General features: G+C 32.9%; 1 protein-coding gene and 1 long non-coding RNA gene across 4 annotated transcripts; both read left to right on the forward strand.

Annotated features, from left to right (window-relative positions):
* Positions 1 to 5433: 5433 nt before the first annotated feature.
* LOC133704128 (uncharacterized) lies at positions 5434 to 8044 on the forward strand. Of its 3 annotated transcripts, XR_009843999.1 has the most exons (4): positions 5434 to 5723; positions 6541 to 6779; positions 6887 to 7042; positions 7368 to 8044. It is a non-coding gene; the product is annotated as an uncharacterized LOC133704128 (long non-coding RNA). The 3 variants fall into 3 exon arrangements; XR_009843997.1 differs by having other exon boundaries at positions 6541 to 7042; XR_009843998.1 differs by lacking the exon at positions 5434 to 5723 and adding an exon at positions 5730 to 6260 and having other exon boundaries at positions 6541 to 7042.
* A 3710-nt stretch (positions 8045 to 11754) lies between these two features.
* Positions 11755 to 15641, forward strand: LOC133704833 (purple acid phosphatase 4-like). Its single transcript, XM_062129851.1, has 7 exons — positions 11755 to 12032; positions 13868 to 14024; positions 14283 to 14390; positions 14475 to 14602; positions 14680 to 14808; positions 14939 to 15006; positions 15274 to 15641. Exons 1-7 carry the CDS (start codon positions 11778 to 11780, stop codon positions 15488 to 15490), a joined length of 1062 nt encoding a protein of 353 aa, XP_061985835.1. The 5' UTR covers positions 11755 to 11777; the 3' UTR covers positions 15491 to 15641.
* Positions 15642 to 22088: the final 6447 nt, after the last annotated feature.

Below are 22088 nucleotides of genomic sequence, written 5' to 3' on the forward strand. Positions count from 1 at the left end.
GTGGCACTATTGTTTTGCACATCTTTTGGTGATCATTTCTACCTTTGCAGAGAGCTTGAAAGGTTTGAACACCAAGCTAAAGGTGACGGATCACTTACCCTTTTAGTGGCAGGAGACTGGGTAAGAAGAGGCTTCTAAAACCAGTCTGACGTTGCTATTCAGGTCTGAAACCTCTCGCTTCTCTGTCCTGGCCTTGTTTTAATGTCCTGTACCTGCCTGGCTTCCGAAAACATGATCATCCAAATTGTGGGGAACATGGCATGGGGATAGTTTCTTGCAGTTGGGTAATGCTAAATTGAAACGAAAAGATCTATGTCAAAAATATCACCGAAGGACATTGTCTGTGAAGTTTCAGAACTTTGCACTGCTCTGAATTTCTATTTAAAGAGTGTTTGTTTTTGTGGTTGCTTCTAGGTTTGAAGCAGACCACAAAAACAAATCACACAATTTTCTATTTGTGAGACCCATTACTATTTGTGTTTAAACCGTAGGTTAACAAAAAGCAACTTCAAGTGTGTTGCAAACTGTGGACAGGGGCGCGGCCAAAAAGAGAGAAGAAAAAGAGCAAACAAAAAAAAGATTGTCATTTATTAGTGGAGAGCAGCTCCCTTTCACCACCGCCCTCCACCATTTTCATCATCCCTCAGTCTATCACCGCCGCGCTGTTCTTCTCCTTTTTCTTCCCCTTCTCCTTTGTTTGGAGACACTCTCCACTATTCTGCAAAATGAACAGTGAAGAGTAAATTAATTCAATCTCCACTGTTCACGTTTCATGTGAATAATTGAGAGTGATCAATCTTCGTTATTTCCATCGTTTCTCAGTCTATCACCACCATGCTGCTCTTTCCCTTTCCCTTTTTCTTTGTCTGGAGACACTCTCCACTGTCACATGCACATGCAACGTGAATAATGGATTCACTCTCCACTATTCACGTTGCATGTGCATGTAAACAGTGGAGAGTGTCTTCACTGTTCATGGCCGAACCAGATTTGACCTAAACTTAAATGCATTGAACCGGTCCGACCCAGTAAAATAAAAAAAATTCAAAAACAAATTCTCAAATATTGTGTTTTATTAAAAAAAAACTAATGTTTAACATTAATTAATAACACTATATAGTTATGTTAAAAGGAGATTGCATGATGATGTAGCATTTGTAAAATTTGATCACAATCTCAATTTTATTCCGATGATATTTTATTTTATGTTGTTACACGCTTAGGAAACCATAGAAACTATAGTCCTTGTCGGATAAATTTTATACGTGATGGAATTACAGATAGTTTAATGGAACAATAAAAAATATTTTATATAAAGTATTATTTATTTTATGATGTAATAACAGTAATTAAATCTACAATATTTAAATTAAAAACCATCAATATAAATATATATCTTTTTTAGTTATTTTATAACCTTAATTTGAAAAACATTATTAACCAAACACATTAAATAACTTTTTGTTTAACCTCAATTTTAACCACAGTTTTAACCAAACACATATTTTACCAAACCAACCTTAACTAAAAGTGTTTTTTATAAAATAATTTTTTTCAAACTATAACTACAAAAGCTATCATAATACCAAACATACTTGAATTCTTCATAATTATTGCATTTTTCTATAGCTTTCTATTTATTTATTTTAAAAAAAGTTATGAGACAAACAGAAATAACACAAAAATAAAAAATAAGAACAAGCAATATAAAATTTTGTCAAATAAAATCACTACAAAAAAAACCTTTTTATTCAAAATTTTATTACAAAATATTTTTAAAAAATCTTAATAAATAATTATGGAGTTATTATAAGAATTTCTAAGTTAAATATAAAAAATAAAATTTTCAAGCATAATATTTAATTTTTTAAACAAGATCAGAGTAAAAATAACCAAGTAAAATGAATAATCTAGGGACAAAATTGCTTTTGCTATAAACACTAGCTTCCTGTTTTAGAATTTAACTAGTCAATTGCCCTACGTGTTGTCACGAGTAACTTCTCTGCCTAAGAGGTTAATATGGTGGCAGTCAACCTGGCCTCTAGCTTAGACTAGGTTTTGAATCATATGAAGTGTGGTTTAACTGGTGTGATTTAATTGATTTAATAAGTGTATTAATAATTAAAAAAAAAATTAACTTTTTTTTGTAAAATTCTTAGAAAAGACAATGATCTAACATATCTTTATAAAAATTTATAACGACAATATTTTGAATTAACATGAGTTAATTTGAGTTATTTAATTTAATTTGTGATCTGTATTATGAATCTTATCAATATTAATAATTTTATTTTTTTACTTTATTTTTTATTTAATTATAAAATAATAAAAATAAATATTTATATAATAGACAAATAAAAGGGAAAATGTGTTTTCTTTTAATTAAAATTGTCATTTTTTACTCATGTAATTTTTCTTTATTCCGACAACAAAAAGGTTTTTGTTTTCTTAACAAAATAGATCATTAAATAAATAATAATAATAATAATAATAATAATAATAATAATAAATTTAGTAAAACTATAATGTTTTGAACTACAAAGGAAAAAGATAAATTAATTAACAACCTAATTTTTGCATTAACACATTTTTTTTCTTATTAAAAAAAACTTGTTTTTTTTGCTCAAACATTGTATTTTAAGCATATACTTATTATTATTTTGATCATGAAAATTTAAAATTTGAGAATGGATATTTTTAAACAACTACATGAAAAAAACACTAAAACAATAAATTTGAAAAAATCAAACAAAAATTTACAATAATAATAAAAAAAACTAAGAAAATAGATATGTTATTCATATCCAACATCAATAAGCAAATCATTTTAAAAACTTTGCATATCAAGGTAAAACATAATTATTATCACCATAGAAAAGCTCTGTTTTTTAAAAAAATTAACGAAATTATTTTTATAAGCAAATGTTTTTTTTTAATAAAAGGTGGTGATAGTTAAAAAACAATTTATTAAAAATCTCAATCATTTGAAATAAGGAGGAAAACTTATTCTTTCAATCCAAACTCCATTACCTTATTAATAATATTTTTTATTATTTTAATAAAAATATTAAAATTTCACTGTTTTATAAAAAAACTATCATGATTTCAAAAAAAAATCTCAATAAAAAAATAAAATAATATCTTAGTATTTTATTTACAGGGCATCTCAATAAAAAAATCATAGAAATAGCCTCTTAGACCTAAGATATTGGGCCGATGTACTTGGCCCGAGGAAGAGAGGCCCAGGCGAGCACCGCGCCAGGCCTTCTGGATTTTTATAATTCTTAAGGGCAATTCTATTATATTTTAAGTGTGCAAGTGTCAAATAAACACTTGAGTATTTGCTTTTAAAATCTGACTCGGCTGACACGTCAAACTTAAAAGGTAACCGATAGAAAGCATAAAACAAAAGCAAGTCAGAACCGAGTTTAAAATGAGAATAAATCTTGACCGTAGTTGCTGAACAAGAAACATTAATCTCAGCCATTGATCTACCAGTCGTTAGTTATAAATAAATATCCTCTCATTCTCCAATTCCTTCACTGCAAAGCGTCGAGCACAGCCCCTCTCCGTGTTCCGTTCGGTTTCAGGTTCTGGTAACCGTTTCCTCTCCTTGCATTTCTTTTTTCTTTTCTCTAATTAGGTTAGGGTTTAAGTGATGGGTGAAAACTAGGTCTACAATCGGGTTTTCTCGATCTACGCAATAGATTATGTTCCTCTCAATTCCTTTTCCTAGGGGCTCTCATCAAGGAACGTTTACAGACTGCAATTCCTTGGGAGTGTTTCATTCATCACCTGCTCTTTTACTTTATCTGCTTGTGTCTTTCTGTCCTGCTTTAGAATTTTAGGTGCATGAGTTTGAACAACGGTCTTTTTTACTTGATGCTTTGGAAGCTGCAGTCTCTCTATCTGCTTATACACGGCTTCTACTACTTGAGTGGAGGCAGGGTTTGACTTTAAGATTCTGTTCGTTTGAAGCTCCCTGGACTTCTTTAGTTTTCGAATGGAAAATAGATTCGGTGCTTTTCAATTTCTAAAGGAATTCATTAACTTGGCATTGCCTGGGCTGCTTCTTTTATTTCCACTTTGGGTAGATGCTCCGTAGCCGATCACTTTACTACATGAATGGACAAAACATCTTTAACTTTTATTTCGCATTTGGATCAAGAATTTCTCATTAGTCTTTTGTTTTGCATGTTTTCCACGATCATTGGGTTTTCAACTAACGTGTAAGACTAGGATTACCTTGGGAGGATGTAATGTATTTCCTACACTCCAATTTCAGTGCTTCTTATATTTTTTCTGTGCGGCAATAGGAAACACTAGGGTGCTTATTCTAAGCTTTGGTTTTCAGGATCACAAACTTTGAATGATAAGATCTATGTTTAGTATGCTTTTGAAAGTTGCATTGGAGATATGTTCCTTTAATTTCCTTTCATATGTTTTATACAATTTATACTGGTTTATTAGCTAGCATTTGAGTTCAATTGTGTGTACTTCCAGGAGTGTGCAATGCATTTCCTTTTGTATGTTTTCAACTTGTTAGGATACTGGTATGCAAACCCGACAAGATAAAAGGTAAAGAATAGGATAAAACGAGAAATCAGACACACAAGAATTTACGTGGTTCATCCAATTTGGCTACGTCCATGGGCAAGTATAGAAGGATTTTACTAAGTAATGTGAGAAATACAACCTCTCTCTACTAATAGGAGAACAACTGAAATCTCTCTATTAATAGGAGAAAACACCTCACTTACTTTCTCACAAATACCTCACTTTTGTGGGATTACTTTCCCTCTCTCACTCTTCTCTTCCTCTCTTGTGATGTGCAAAATAAGCTTGGATGCACTGCCTATTTATAGGCAAGGATCCAAGCAAAGGACAAAGAGGCACCAATTGGTGCTGCAAGTGGCACCGAATTGATGCCCAACATTGTTGAATTTGCAGCACCAATTTGGTGCCTAACATTGTTGACTTTGCTAACAATGCAGCTGGCTTCACACAACTAACATGGAAGACTAGGATTACCTTGGGAGTGTGTAATGGATTGCCTACTCTTCAATTTCAATGCTTGGTATATTTTTCTATGTGTGGCAATAGGAACACTAGGGTGCTTATTCCAAGCTTTGGTTTTCAAGGTCACTTTGATTTTGTTTTTGCCCTCAATTAAAATCTTACAGGATGGAATTTTTTTTTTCTATGCATTGTTCAGTTTTTAATGAACAATTGGACAGATGTTGATCAACGAGGGTTTATTGAAACACTTACTGCTCGTATCTCTTCCCGTTGTATTTCGTATGTGATGTTTGTTCGAGGTTGGGTTGTGTTTTCATTTATGCATGGTCATATATTAGTAAAGTGGCAACTCTTTGATTCTATTCTCTGATAAGTTACAATTTTTACCAATATCAAACTTGCCTTCAACCTTCCTTTGCACGTTCTTTTTAAGGGTCCCTTCAAGTACTGTGAGGAAAATGTGACAAGGTTACTGGCATGTGCAGACTTGTATAAATCTGAGAAATATCACTGGGAATAACAGCTGTCAGTTTTTGGAACTCTCCATGAAAACACATTCTTACATGCCCTTTCCTTTTTGGTGATAAGAATACAATTGAACCTACACGGTGCTCCCATTTTGACAATTCACAGTCTTGGAGCGATAAGATCAAGCTCGAGCTTAATGAAACCAAAAATTGTGATAGGATTCACAACTTCATGAGGTGCGGATTGTGCACTAGCAAAAACAATACTGGAGGATGTTTTCTGCTGCCTCTTTCCAGAACTGTATCAGGAGCATTTGAAATTGATAAATCCTCTTATGCATCTCTGTGGGCTTTTTGTTTGTCTTAACATTATTAATCGGTCTTGTCAGTGATTCGAATTTCTGCCCATTGATTTCTTTAATTTGTATATGGCTAACACTGCCTCCTTTATTTACCTTTTATATTGATTTTGTGTTTTAATCTGTTTCTTGGACTGGAGGATGTCTTATTCTCCAATAATCTTGTGTGCATTACTTATTCCTAATAACATCTTCTTTTTCATAAAAATAAAAAATAAAAAAACCCCATCTCTTCTCTATGAAGAATTCTTTTCCTCTCTGTAATGGTTTGGTCTTCTGGATCCTTATGAGAAAGGTTTTATGGAAAATCTGGCAAATGGTAGTGCCTGAAGTAATGAACTTCTTCTGTTATCTGATGCTTTTCAATGTTTCATTTTCTTACAGGGGTTCTTTTCTTTCTCTGGGATTTAGTTCTGTAAGTGTTCCCTTATTGTATGATTTTTCTTAAATTTTTGCTCATTCATTTGGTTTAATGAACATTTTCATTTTATCATGGTATGCTTTCTAGATGAAGTTTGAACATCATAGTATGCTTTCTGGATGAAGTTTGAACATTTTCATTCTATCATAGAATGCTTTCTGGATAAAGTTTTTCAAACTTTGTTACAAACTGAGGGCATATACAAGTTTCTTCTAGCATTGGTCATTTGCAAGGCTTGGATCATTCATGAGCTATCTATGACTAATTTTGACAGGTCGAAGTTGCCTTTCCTGGCGCTGAAACAAAGAGGATATCAAATATGAAACTGTAAGTACGGGTCTAAAAGTCTTACTACCATGGATGGTCAAGAAGGGAATGAACCTTACAAAGGATCAACGTGGAGAGGTCCACCAGGAGGCTAAGATTGATAGCAGTTCAGCAGCTGTAAAATTCTCAGATGAAAAGAAGTCTGCTCAAGAGAACGATGACCAGCATAGAGTTCTCTGGAATGATGTGATGTGCTTGTGTATTTAGATTTTTCATACATGGTTTTTACTTCTATGGTTTCATGTACCTGCTTTTAATTTAACACAGTTTTTTCTTTCCAAATTATATGACAGGAGTAGTATGCTAAATCTTATTATGCTGCTCTGCTTCAAAAACAAAGACAAGCAGAAGAATCTGCTAAGAAACAACAGAGTTGTCTCAGACATCCATCTCCAATGGCCTTTCGAATTATCTTCCAGCTGTCAAGTGGGAAGATGCTCCAATGGAAGGTATGTCTAATTGTAATGGGAAAATTCTATTTACCAAGTGCCTTCAATATAATTTTTTGATGGTAGTAGTTCAAAAATTGCTACTTTGTTTATGACACGCGGTTTAATGTTATTTATACCGATCACCATTAAAATGGCTGTAAAAATTGGTATAACGGGAGCTGATGCATAGTTTGTATGATAATGGCAATTTTTATAAGAGCCATTTTAAAATCAAGGGATGATTGATTCATTAATCCTCGCATAGCTGGGGTATTTTCCTATATGCTTTTTCATATTTATATTTTCTCTCATACTATTTTGTCTGGATGAAAATGCCTCTCAGACAATCGAAGTTGCTGGAGGATAAGGGTTTTGCATAATTGCTTCCGAAGTTGGTGCAGTTGCGGCTGACGATGGCAAAACACAGGAACTAATAGTAATAGCAACGCAATTGCTTGAAATGGCTTCTTCCTCAAACTGGAGAAGTTTTTACAGAAAATTTATTTAAGCACTGTATTTCAATTATATCAGCAACTACAGGTCACTAGTAAGAGCTTCAGCCATGCACGTATATAAAAGTGGAAGTGGACAATCTGATGCGTTCTACTTGAAGAGTAATTTTGTAAGCCAAGATCGAATGCTGCAGGTTAGATTTTTTTGGCTAAAATAATTCACACAGTAGTCCAAAGTAAATTTTATGTGATAACAAAATTAACTACAGTTTCTTACATACCATTTTAATAATTAGTTGTCTTTCCCTCGTTTTATCAACAAATATGCGCTCCCTTTTGGAGGGCGAGTCCATTTGTATCACACTTAATTGATTGCAAAATGTTGTGGATTTGTAATGATTAGTCTGTTTGGAAGGCGAAAAGGACCAAACATACATGTCAGGGATTTCTCGTAATTCTGCGGTGCAGAAGACAACAACACTTCAAGCATTCAATTTCTTAGCTGTCATTCTCTGTATTGTATAATATTTAATTAGGAACATCATTGTATATTTATATATTTTGTGGATATGGTGGGTGCCGATGGATACTCATAGAGGGAAAGCTGTACTCTAGATTTTGGATAGGAAACAGCCGGTATGGTGCAAGAAAATGCCACCTTCAAGGAAATAATTTTATCCTCTGGATAGATCAGATGGCAACGAATTCGCAACATTTATTTTAGTGGATACACACTCACATTATTGATTCTATAGTATTCTCGCTCTAGAATAGTATTGAATATATATGTGTATGTTTCCTATCAGGAAAAAAAAAAGTGGCTTGACAGGATTTTTGGAATCTAGAGTCAATGATGAATGTGTAAGTGAGGGGGAGAGTAATAATTTCATGTTTCTTGTGGCACCTAGGCGGCGATTGAACTTTGGCACCAATTTTAGTTTCTCGTTCTTTTTGTTAACAAGGAAAGCAATGGTGGTAATCAGCAAGTAGATTTGTTTTTTTCCTTATCAGACACACATTTGTAAAGAAAATGAAACTATCAGATGATAACTCTTAAGAGAGTTAATTGAATAGAACAAGTGTTGTGTTGAGTCTACGTTAGGTGGAATATTTCTTTCTTGTGTCTATTGCAAATCCCAATTCCAGAATAAATTTCTCTCAAAAGAGATTGAGGGAGAGAAGAGACAAACATGAATATATATATATATATATATATATATATATATATGCATGCATGCATGCATGTGGGTGCTCATGCGTATGCGTGTAGAGATACACAAAAGAGTTGAAAAAATCACAGCATTAATTAATTTGCAATTTATATCAAAGAATTACGTATTTAGATTGAGTAGTTTGCATCATTATTTGATTCCTCTAAGCAAGATATATAAAATGAACTCCAGCTTTGATACATGGGCTGGAGATAATTAACCTTGGTGCGTTGAGATTAATGAAATGAGAGTCAGGAAGCTCAAGAATTTCCATGCCCAGGAAGAGAGACGACAAAGTAGCTGTGATATATAAGCCAGAGCTCGGCAGTCTAACTCCTTTAACAGTACTGAATGCGAAATGACAAGTGTCCACTCTTGTCAGATTGCAACTTCCATACTGCATTGTCCCCTAATAATGCAAACAAGCTTTCCATGTGACAAGAACAAGCAGTGCCCATCTTCAGTTTTATAGTTATTATGTAAGATCTTCAACCAACCAGTGGCACACTGAAAACCAACCCTATCCCCTGTCTTGTAGTCTGCCTCGAATTGTTTGCTACTTGCAACATAATGAAAACGAGAACTCCATCAAATGAATGGAGGTGAAGAAAGATTTTGAATTGGTGCTTATTTTCATCTCCCTGACAAAAAGATTCTGAATTCGTCCTTCGATCTTCTCTTGTAAGCCTTTCAACATCGTGAAACTGTTTCCAGATCTCTACCTTGCGAAAAAGCTTTACATAATCAAGAGTCACTTGCACAAAACTTTCTGCCTTTTATTATATTATGCTCATAATTAATAATCCTAGTAGATTAAGAAAAGAAGATTAATATTATAACTCTTCAAATTACAGCAAGAGGTTTATGAAATTAAAACACTTTGAAAAATATCTCTCACTGCGAACATAGAAAAAACTTAGAAAACTCATTGAAATTCTTTTGAATTAGAGATGACGAGAAACTAATCAAAATCTCAATAGCTATTGCTTTGATTTTAGACCTGTTTTTATTTTGATTGAGTTCAATTTTCATCTTTATTTTTTTTTAATCTTATGAAAATTGTAATAGTAACGTACTGTCATTAGTATCAATGAAATTGTATTTTTATATATATATTAAAACCCTCTAAACATGATATATCTAGTAAGAAAAGAATTCAGGTCTCTTTTTTTTTTATTCTACCATACGCAGTAAGTTAATAGCTAGTTTCAAATTTGAACCAAAAAAGGAATAGAAAAAAAAATTGGTTTTTTTTAAAAAAATGTTAAAATATACTTTTAAAATTATTTTTCATTTGAAAATACATTAAAATAGTATTTTTTTTTTACTTTTAAAATGTTATTTTTTACATCAAAATGATGTAAAAACACTAAAAAAATAATTTAAACCTAAAAAATACAATGTAAAACAGAGATTATATATATATATATATAAAAAGATAAATGTAATAATTATGTATGATGTCTTCAAACAAAATTACGAGAGAGTTCATTCTAGAAAAAAATGCAAAGTAAGAAAAAAAAACAAAAAAACCGATATTACCATTACGTAAGACGAGAGATCCTTAATTGTTATATTAATGAATGGACCTTGCTGAACGTGAGTGCTCATAGCCGTTTTGCATGTGATGGGTCAAAATGATTGCACAGGCAAACTTGTTGGATGCCACTCTGGAAAGCCAGCTAGTGATTGGATAGGATCAAGCTTTTGGTTTCAAAGCGGGTCCCAGCAAACCGCCATCATTCCCAATGAAATCTCCCAAATGGGCCCCGCTCCAATTGCTAAGAAGACAAATAATATTCCTAAAAAATCCTTTATGTATTAATTTTTTCAAATTAAAAATAACTCGTTATCAAGTTTAAAAATCCTTTACGTGCTGAGCCTTTTTTGTTATCAACATAATATATATTAACAACATGCTTAATATCCCTAATAAATAAATCTTAGCATTAGAAATTAGTATAATAACATCAATTTTAATTAACGCTGCCAATACAGGTATGCTTATCCATTAAAGACCAAGCACTCCGTAAGTATCCATAATTAATTAATTTGATATTTAATTCCCTTAAATTAAGCCAAATTTATTGACCAACCATCATATTAAAGTTGATGCCATTCAAGTGATTTAAGAATGTCAAGAAAAAAATTGCATGGAGATAAAAATAAAAAATTAAATTCAAGAAGTATCAATAACAATAGCATATCGAGCGAGGATACATTTGGTTAACTCATTAATCAATTAATTTTATATTTGAGTTTTTTTATTAAAAAAAATCAGTTTTTTTTATGTAAAATTACCCTCTAACATGTTACATTATCAAGCTCTCCCTCATTCTTTCACAACTATATATAACCTCAATTATTAAATTAATTTACACTTTCATTGAAACAATCATTGTTTTCATTAAAAAAAAACATGCAACAATATTCTCCTTCCAAAATTGCACTTTTTTTTTAGTGTATATACAATTCTTACCTCATAAATCTTTTTAGAAACCAGTTATACGATTCCTAGACCCAGATGTCATAATTTGTTTTTGTATTTATAAATAATTTGATAATATTATATATTTAAGATAAATAGAACCTTTCTTGGAATAATATATAATCTATTATATCTTTTTAATGCAATATCCTTTTTTTTATTGAGGTAGTAAATTTTCTTCAAGCTTTTAGATTTCTTTCCATGAAAAAAGAAAAAATTAATTGATTATTACATTTTTCAGGTAATTTGGAAAATGTATAAGCAATTGAACTTTTATAGAATTAAAGGTTTGAGAATGAAAGTTTTTGGTTAAAATATATTTCATGAAAAAAGAAATAAATTTATTAATAGATTTTTATTGTCAAGAATTAAATAATTATTAGATGAGACCCTGAAATAATTTTATAATATGGATGCTTTAACATTTTTATATATAAAAATATAAAATTAACAAGAACCATACAAAGAATTCTTAATAATTTGCTATGTGTTAAATTGTTATTTGTTTAATTTGGGGAGATCTGCATGTTTGTATAACTTCAATTTTATATTCAAATGCCCCCACTTGAATTAAGCATATAAGTCTACGGAGGAAAGGTTCCATGCCTTCAACAAAAGCATACACTCTGTTTCTCTCCCCTTTGTTCTCACCTTCGCTCCCAGTACTGCATGCCATGTCTGGTCTTATGCTTCTGAGTCTCATACCCACTGTTCTTTTAGGTTTCACTGCTGTTCTCTCTGCAGCTGAGCTTCAGCGATTCGAACATGCTGCCAAAGCCGATGGATCTCTAAGCCTTCTGGTTGTTGGAGACTGGGGAAGAAGAGGAGCATATAACCAGACCGAAGTTGCTCTTCAGGTCACAATTACATACAATCTCCTCTTCTTACATATTTATACATCCTGCAGTATCATACAAGTAGATATATAGAAAATGATGAATTCACGTCACCCTTATTCATTAACATGTTCTTTTATATGGTCTTTTCTCAGAAACATCAATATTGCTTCTTCTTTTCCTTTTCTTTTCTTCCTTTCTTTTCTTTTCTTTTCTTCTTCTTTTTTTTAGCAGATGCAAAAATCAATGCTTTGATTTTAAACAGATTGACCGACGTCGATAAACAACCTTATATAAGAGTATCATTTTTTATCTTGTAATTTTTAATCGGGAGATTCTAGTCTTATAACACATCATATACATCAGTATATATCACATCGATCCTCCTCTCATTTCGACCATAGTATTAGTAATATCAATTGTGTTTTCAGAAAGAGCATGAGAGAGCAGTAATAGAAGAATAGTAATAAATAAAAGCCAATAAAGCTTACCCTAGCTAGTTAGAGTAAACAAATATATATAAAGCTAGTGATGAACTGGTGCATGACCTCTCTGGGGGGAATTCTTCCGAGCCTTGGTAGTTGGTACCGAAACCAAGACGTTTACGTTAGGATATTCCCTCGGCATTTTTTTAAGGGCGTCCCTCCAATTACAGGATGACGCGTTGTCGTTAATGACCTTTCGCTCTTGTTCTCTTACCTCTTCCTTGGAGTATTATTCCTTGTGGATTCCATATACCATCCCACTGGATAACATATTAGGAGAGCCCACGTATAACAGTTGGGACCACTATTATTGGCCTGCAAGCTTCCAATATATATATATATATATATATACATATATACACGCGCGCGCCTGACTTTGTCTGGGTTAATATAGGTACAAGCGCAAAGTACGACTGAGATTGACAGCTTTTAGTTTTATCTAGATAGATAGCACGTGTTATGTGAAAGGCAGAGCCCAATCTTATTCAATGCTAAAAAACAATTCTTTAAGTGATGATAATCTGCAATAGCTTGAATTAAATTAATTATAACACGGTTTAGGATATGAAACTGAAACAATTTGTAAAAATATAAACTAAAAAAAATTATAATGTTTAATATCTACTAATTTAATGTTAAAAATAAAAATACAAATTTTAAAAAATAAAAATACCAAAAAAAAAACTCGAACCATTTTTAAATAACTTAAAGAACCAACAAGTCACGATATGAAATCGGGATAAAAAATTATAAATTAATAATTTAGTAAAAATTATACTTAAAAAAAAACCTAGGAAAAAATTATAAGGGTATATTGGTTAGCATAAACGTGGACACCATCGACATTGTAACTTTACAAACTCCATGATTTAAATTGTAAGGAACGAAGTAGAGCATTGCTAAATATATTTTTTTTAATGAAAAATATAGTAAAATATAAAAGTTTATTTATTTTTATGTTTTAAAAGTATTTTTAAAATATTATATTATATTTTTATTTTAAATTATTTTTTTAATATTTTAAGATTATTTAGATATATTGATATTAAAAATAAATTTTAAAAGATAAAAAAAATATTATTTTATTATATTTTAAAATAAAAAAAAAATAAAAAATAATCATAAAAAATACCACCGTAACCCTAAATCTGATAGGTTGTGATTGCTTGGCCTTGTGGTAAGATACTTTGAGCATATATATCTTTTGCTTGCCTAGTTCAAACTCTGTATTGATTGCGCTGTCTTCTCTTATAAATGTCCAAGATAATATTAGAAAAAAATGTCTTCGATATCTATTATATTATATGAAATCCCCCATCAAATCATTTCAGTTAATTTATTCATTTAGCCATCACCTTTTGTTATCTTCAGATGGGAATAATGGGAGAGAAATTGGACATTGATTTTATAATCTCAACTGGAGATAATTTCTACGAAGGTGGATTAAACGGCGTGGATGATCCAGCTTTTTATGAGTCATTTACGAGAATTTATACAGCTCCTAGCCTGCAAAAGCAATGGTACAATGGTAAATATCTCTAGATATCGACTATGATTCAGTGAATAATTTTTGCTTTGAGCATCGTGTTAGTAGCAGTCAAGTTCAGCAAGACTAAACTCCTCAGCTCTATCCGCATGCTTTGATGACGTTCCACTCCTCTGACCCTTGAGCTCTGGCGCCTTATAGTTTGATGATCTCGAATCTAAACCACTATTATTTTAATTGAATAGTAGATATGAAAAAGGTTAAACCGTAATTTCTGCTCTGCTGTATTGTATGCTGCAGTTCTGGGAAACCATGACTACAGGGGTGATGTCGAGGCACAATTGAGTCCAGTCCTTAGAGAAATGGATAGCAAATGGCTTTGCCTAAGATCATTTATCGTCAACACAGGTAATTCTCTCCCTTCAATCTTCCATTTTCTGGAATTAAAACTCACATTATAATCTTAACAATTTTAAAAACTTCTTGCTGCAGAAATAGCTGAGTTTTTCTTCGTGGACACAACTCCTTTCGTCGACAAATACTTCCTCGAGCCAAAGGACCATGTGTATGATTGGAGTGGCATATTACCGAGGAAGAGTTACCTTTCAAATGTCTTGGAGGTAACAATTCGAGCAATCAATTAGCTTCATGATTAACAAAATAATAACTGTTTGGAAAATATGTAATCGTGTCGTAGGATTTGGACATGGCACTGAAAGAATCCGTTGCAAAATGGAAGATTGTAGTTGGTCACCATACAATTAAGAGTGCCGGACAACATGGTAACACCGTCGAGCTCAATTTACAACTCCTCCCGATCCTCCAGGTAATTATTTACATAAATTAAATTAAAGGTGTTAATTTATGGAAACAATTAGATAGCTTTTCTTTGAGCAAACTGAAGTTAATTAGTCACGTGATAACTTTTATTGAGCGTCCAATCTTTTAATTTTCAGGCAAATAATGTCGATCTTTATATAAATGGACATGACCATTGCTTGGAACACATAAGCAGCAGTGAAAGGTAAATTCTTTATTAGGTTTTTTTATATTTATACATGGATATTTCCGATGACTCTTGGATTACAAAATAAAAAATAGTCTGCTTCTCATTCCTAAATCCAACCAGGATTTAAATTTAAGAAATAAGATTCTCAAATGTAAATCCTAAAGTTGACAGCCAGAACATTCCCTTAAAGAATGTGTAAAAGTGACTCACGGTACAGAAACAACGAAAAGAAAAGGGAGGTAGGCATAAATGCGCAACTGAAGCTTTAACTGAATGTTGCAGCCCGCTTCAATTCTTGACAAGTGGTGGTGGGTCAAAGGCATGGAGGGGCGACGTGGCCTGGTGGGATCCGAAGGAAATGAAGTTCTATTATGACGGGCAAGGTTTCATGTCGGTCCAAATTACTCAAACTGAAGTTGATGTTATGTTCTATGATGTTTCTGGCGAAGTTCTGCACAAATGGAGCAGGACTAAACAGATATCCTCTGCAGTACTGTAGACAAGTTAATTTGTATCGATATTGAGTCTTTTCGTTTGTTTCGTTGATGTTAGGATATCTTTTCTTTCTATGTTGGATTCTATATATCCTCTGCAGAACTGTGGACAAGTTAGTTTGTATCAGTATTGGATGCACTCAACATTTGATCTTACTGATCACGTGTCGTGGAGAGTTTTACTTTCGTGATCTTAATTTTTTTGTCCGAGTTTCTATGACTCCTTGTTGCAAAATTACCTTGGAAAATACCGAAGGAAGCATAAGGATTGGACAAAGAAATAATAAAAAAATAAATCAGATCGTGCATTTGGCAGGTCTACTTCAGATTAAAATCCGAGGAGGTTAAAGATAGGGATGTGCATGTTTTTAGAGTATTAATAATATGGTGAAAATGCCAGGATCGACTTGGGATCCATTACGTCCAAGTAGAAAAAAGATGGACTTGGTGTGGATGGAGCATTACCTGACAAGAATGGAGTACAAGGGCCGTGGTTGCAACTGCATCTCCACATAATACGGTAACGAGTAATTGACACGACAATCATCATTATCCAAATGGCCCAGCTCAGCCAGCCTATCGTTAGCTATTGATTTTTGGGTTCAGAAGCACATTGGCATGTGGTTCCCCAGGCGTTGCATCTAATTCGAAGATACTAAAATTGATAAATCCTCTTATGCATCTCTGTGGGCTTTTTGTTTGTCTTAACATTATTAATCGGTCTTTGTCAGTGATTAGAATTTCTGCTCATTGATTTCTTTAATTTGTATATGGCTAACACTGCCTCCTTTATTCACTTTTTATATTGATTTTGTGTTTTAATCTGTTTCTTGGATTGGAGGATGTCTTATTCTCCAATAATCTTGTGTGCATTACTTATTCCTAATAATATCTTCTTTTTAATAAAAAATAAATAAAAAAACCCCATCTCTTCTCTATTAAGAATTCTTTTCCTCTCTGTAATGGTTTGGTCTTCTGGAGTCCTATAAGAAAAGTTTTATGGAAAATCTGGCAAATGGTAGTGCCTGAAGTAATGAACTTCTTTTGTTATCTGATGCTTTTCAATGTTTCATTTTCTTACATGGGCTCTTTTCTTTCTCTGGGATTTAGTTCTCTAAGTGTTCCCTCGTTGTATGATTTCTCTTAAGCTTTTGCTCATTCATTTGGTTTATTTTCATTTTATCATAGTATGCTTTTTGGATGAAGTTTGAACGTTTTCATTTTTTCATGGTATGCTTTCTGGATGAAGTTTGAACATTTTCATTCTATCATAGTATGCTTTCTGGATGAAGTTTTTCAAACTTTGTTACAAACTGAGGGCATATACGAGTTTCTTCTAGCATTGGGGTCATTTGCAGGGCTTGGATCATTCATGAGCTATCTATGGCTAATTTTGACAGGTCGAAGTTGCCTTTCCTGGCGCTGAAACAAAGAGGATATCAAATCTGAAACTGCAAGTACGGATCTAAAAGTCTTACTACCTTGGATGATCAAGAAGGGAATGAACCTTACAAAGGACCAACGTGGAGAGGTCCAGCAGGAGGCTAAGATTGATAGCAGTTCAGCAGCTGTAAAATTCTCAGATGAAAAGAAGTCTGCTCAAGAGAATGATGACCAGCATAAAGGTCTCTGGAATGATGTGATTTGCTTGTGTATTTAGATTTTTCATACATGGTTTTTACTTCTATGGTTTCATGTACCTGCTTTTAATTTAACACAGTTTTTTCTTTCCAAATTATATGACAGGAGTAGTATGCTAAATCTTATTATGCTGCTCTGCTTCAAAAACAAAGACAAGCAGAAGAATCTGCTAAGAAACAACAGAGTTGTCTCAGACATCCATCTCCAATGGCCTTTCGAATTATCTTCAAGTTATCAAGTGGGAAGATGTTCCAATGGAAGGTTTGTCTAATTGTACTGGGAAGAGGCTCCAATCCGTCAAGGAATAACCATGGTCAGGCCATCTCTATGCACATTTAGAAAGTAGACACCCCCACCCCCCGGGGCACTCTTTGTGCCCTCCATGGGTGATACCATGATTCATTTTGTTTTCCTGATAGAATAAGAATTCTATTGAATGAAAAGAATCACCATTAAAACGTGTGGGATTTGATGGTAGTTACATGGTCACCAGCCTCTGGAGAGGATGATGATGATGATAGAGACTGGGAAGAAGGTTGAGTGAGCACTGTTTTTTTACTATACAATCTTTTGAAAATTCTATTTACTAAGTGCCTTCAATATAATTTTTTGATGGTAGTAGTTCAAAAATTGCTACTATGTGTAAAAGCATGTTTATTAATATTTCGATACTTCGTTTATGACACCCGGTTTAATGTTATTCATACCGGTCACCATTTTAAAATTGGTATAACAGGAGCCGATGCAGAGTTTGTATGATAATGGCAATTTTTATATGAGCCATTTTAAAATCAAGGGATGATTGATTCATTAATCCTGGCATAGCTGGGGTATTTTCCTATATGCTTTTTCATATTTATATTTTCTCTCACACTTTTTTGTCTGGATGACAATGCCTCTCAGACAATCGAAGTTGCTGGAGGATAAGGGTTTTGCATAATTGCTTCTGAAGTTGGTGTAGTTGCGGCTGAAGATGGCAAAACACAGGAACTAATAGTGATAACAACGCAATTGCCTGAAATGGCTTCTTCCTCAAACTGGAGAAGTTTATGCAGAAAATTTATTTAAGCAGTACTGTATTTCAATTATATCAGCAACTACAGGTCACTAGTAAGAGCTTCAGCCATACACGTATATAAAAGTGGAAGTTGACAATCTGATGCGTTCTACTTGAAGAGTAATTTTGTAAGCCAAGATCGAATGCTGCAGGTTAGATTTTTGTGGTTAAAATAATTCACACAGTAGTCCAAAGTAAATTTTATGTGATAACAAAATTAACTCCAGTTTCTTACATACACTCCATCAGTGCATGCTACAATTTTGTGCTCAAGACTTTGATGCGTTCTACAACTTAATTCAATCTAAAATTAAATTACCAATAAGAATATTGAATTCAACTTATTTGGATTTGACACGAACGTTCAAGAAGTAAACCTCTAGGTTGAGATTTTGTTATATGGATTCTTTTGTGCCATCTTAGCTGAATTATAAACCAAATGCGTCTCAATATCGAGATATTTTATATCCTCATGTTAATTTATTTATCTTGGATCTTTCACTTCTCCTCCCCCCTAGTTCCCCGGCTCTCATCTCATCATTTGTTGAACCGGGGTTGCAGTTTCTCTTTGCTGGATAATGCCAAACCATTTTAATAATTAGTTGTCTTTCCCTCGTTTTATCAACAAATATGCGCTCCCTTTTGGAGGGCGAGTCCATTTCTATCACATAATTGATTGCAAAATGTTGTGCATTAATTTGTAGTGAATTGTCTGTTTGGAAGGAGAAAAGGAACAAACATACATGTCAGGGATTTCTCTTGATTCTGCGGTACACAACAACACTTCAAGCATTCAATTTCTTCGCTGTCATTCTCTATATTGTATAATTTTTAATTAGGAACATCATTGTATATTTATATATTTTGTGGATATGGTGGGTGCCGATGGATACTCATAGATGGAAGCTGTACTCTAGATTTTGGATAGGAAACAGCCGGTATGGTGCAAGAAAATGCCACCTTCAAGGAAATAAATTTATCCTCTGGAAGTGGGTATTGGATAGATCAGATGGCAACGAATTCGCAACATTTATTTTAGTGGATACACACTTGCTTTTTTTTTTTTAATATAGATGTTCGGATTAGTTATTTTTTTTATAATATTTTTATTTTAAAATATTATTAAAAATATAAATATTTCAGAAAAAAAAAGGTTAGCTTGACAGGATTTTTAAAATCTAGAGTCAATGATGAATGTGTAAGTGAGAAGCACGAGTAGCGGTGATGTTACGGAACATCTGAGTTGCTTGAGTTTCATTCTGATACTGTGTAATGGATTAAGAACCCGTTTGGCTACATGGTGGCGTCTACGTTTCCTGTGGTCAAATTTTGCAAGCTGTTTGATTAATTAACAAACATTTATTACTGTACATGGGGCCTATGAAATACTGCGTTTGAAACGCAAGAAAAAAGGAAGCAGCTAGGAGCTGCTTCTGCGCGTTACAAGAAAAGAACCGTGCATTCACTGTTCAGTGAACAGTGGATGCATGGCTCCACTGTTCCCTGAACAGTAAATGCATGCCTCCACTATTCATTGAATAATTTTTTTTTAAATCAGTGCAGTTAATTGATTTCACTCGCACTGAAAGTGAACAACAATTTTTTTTTTGTTTTTTTTAAATATTAGTTTAAGGTGAGTTAAATTTACTTGTACTATAATCTCAATTTTATTCCTGATAATATTTTACCTAATTTTATAGTTCTTGTCGGATGAATTTTATACGTAATGGAATTGTAAATAGTTTAATGAAATAATAATTTTTTTATATATATAACGTATGATTTATTTCATGATGTAATAGCAATAGTTAAATCCATAATATTTAAATTAAAAACCATCAATATTAATATATATTTTTAAAATTTATTTTATAACCTCAATTTCAAAAGCACTCTTAACCAAACACATTAAACTATTTTTTCTTCAACTTCAATTTCAACCACAGTTTTAACCAAACACCTATTTTTTCAAATCAACCTCAACTAAAAGTACTTTTTATAAAACAATTTTTTTCAAACCACAACCACAACAGTTACCGCAATACCAAACACACTCTAAAAAGAAGAGTTGCGTTCTTTTTTCTTGATTGAACTTTGGCATCAATTTTAGTTTCTTGTTCTTTTTGTTAACAAGGAAAACAATAGTGGTAATTAGCAAGTAGATTTGTAAAGAAATTGAAACTATCAAATGATAACTCTTAAGAGAGTTGATTGAACAGAACAAGTGCTGTGCTGAGTCTACGTTAGGTGGAATATTTCTCTCTTTCTTTCTTGTGTCTCTTGCATATCCCAATTCGAGAATAAATTTCTCTCAAAAGAGATTGAGGAAGAGAAGAGACAAACTTGAATATATATATATGCATGCGTGTAGAGATACACAAGAGTTGAAAAGGCAAATAGCAAAATCACAGCATTAATTAATTTGCAATTTATATCAAAGAATTACGTATTTAGATTGAGTTGTTTGCGTCATTATTTGATTCCTCTAAGCAAGATATATAAAATGAACTCCAGCTTTGATACATGGGCTGGAGATAATTAACCTTGGTGCGTTCAGATTAATGAAATGAGAGTCAGGAAGCTTAAGAAACAAGTACGGTAGTTTCGGCTTCTTTGAAGACCCGTAAGTATTTCCATGCCCAGGAAGAGAGACGACAAAGTAGCTGTGATATACAAGCCAGAGCTCGGTGTCTAACTACTTTAACAGTACTGAATGCGAAATGACCTGCTAAATTTGTTGTAAGCATTTTCTATGTTTTATATGTCTTCTCCACTAGATCTTGACGTATTCTAATGCAATATTATACTTCTCAGGAAAAAAAGTAACCACTCTTATCTGATTGCAACTTCCATACTGCATTGTCCCCTAATAATGCAAACAAACTTTCCATGTGACAGAAGAAGCAGTGCCCAATATCTTCACTTTTTTATAGTTATGAGGTAAGATATTCAACCAACCAGTGGCATACTGAAAACCAACCCTATCTCCTATCTTGTCGGCCTCGAATTGATTGCTACGTACTTGCAATCTAATGAAAACGAGAACTCCATCAAATGAATGGAGGTGAAGATCTTCCTGACAAAAAGATTCTGAATTCGTCCTTCGATCTTCTCTTGTAAGCCTTTCAATATCGTGAAACTGTTTCTAGATCTCTACGTACCCTACAAAAGCTTTGCATATTCAAGAGTCAGTTGCACAAAACTTTCTGCCTTTTCTTTAGAGCCACGTGCTAACTTCGACTGTATTACCTTGCAGAAAAGAGACTCCACCAAACAATGATGTCCTTTCAAAGTTTTATTTTTTCACGCACACGTACAAGAACTCGATTTCTTGATCTTGAAACTTAGAAACATATATATTAACAATGAGGTTCTTATGTGAGGATAAATTGATCAGTTTAATCCTATTTATTATGCTCATAATCCCAGTAAATTAAGAAAAGAAGATAAATATTATAACTCTTCAAATTACAGCAAGAGGTTTATGAAATTAAAACACTTTGAAAAATATCTCACCAAAGAAACTTAGAAAACTCATTAGTAACAATGTAAAACAGAGCTTTTATATATAAAAAAAGAAATAAATATAATAATCATGTATGTTGTCGATCTTCAACAAAAGTACGAGAGAGTTCATTCTAGAAAAAAAATGCAAAGTAAGAAGAAAGAAAAAACTAAAAACCGATATTACCATTACGTAAGACAAGAGAGATCCTTAACTGTTGTATTAATGAATGGGTATTGCTGAACGTGAGTGCTAATTGCCGTTTTGCATGTGATGGGTCAAAATGATTGCACAGGCGAACTTGTTGGATGCCACTCTGGAAAGCCAGCTAGTGATTGGATAGGATCAAGCTTTTGGTTTCAAAGTGGGTCCCAGCACACCGCCATCATTCCCAATGAAA

Source organism: Populus nigra, chromosome 10 (genome assembly GCF_951802175.1).
Source record: "Populus nigra chromosome 10, ddPopNigr1.1, whole genome shotgun sequence".
Lineage (NCBI taxonomy): Eukaryota > Viridiplantae > Streptophyta > Magnoliopsida > Malpighiales > Salicaceae > Populus > Populus nigra.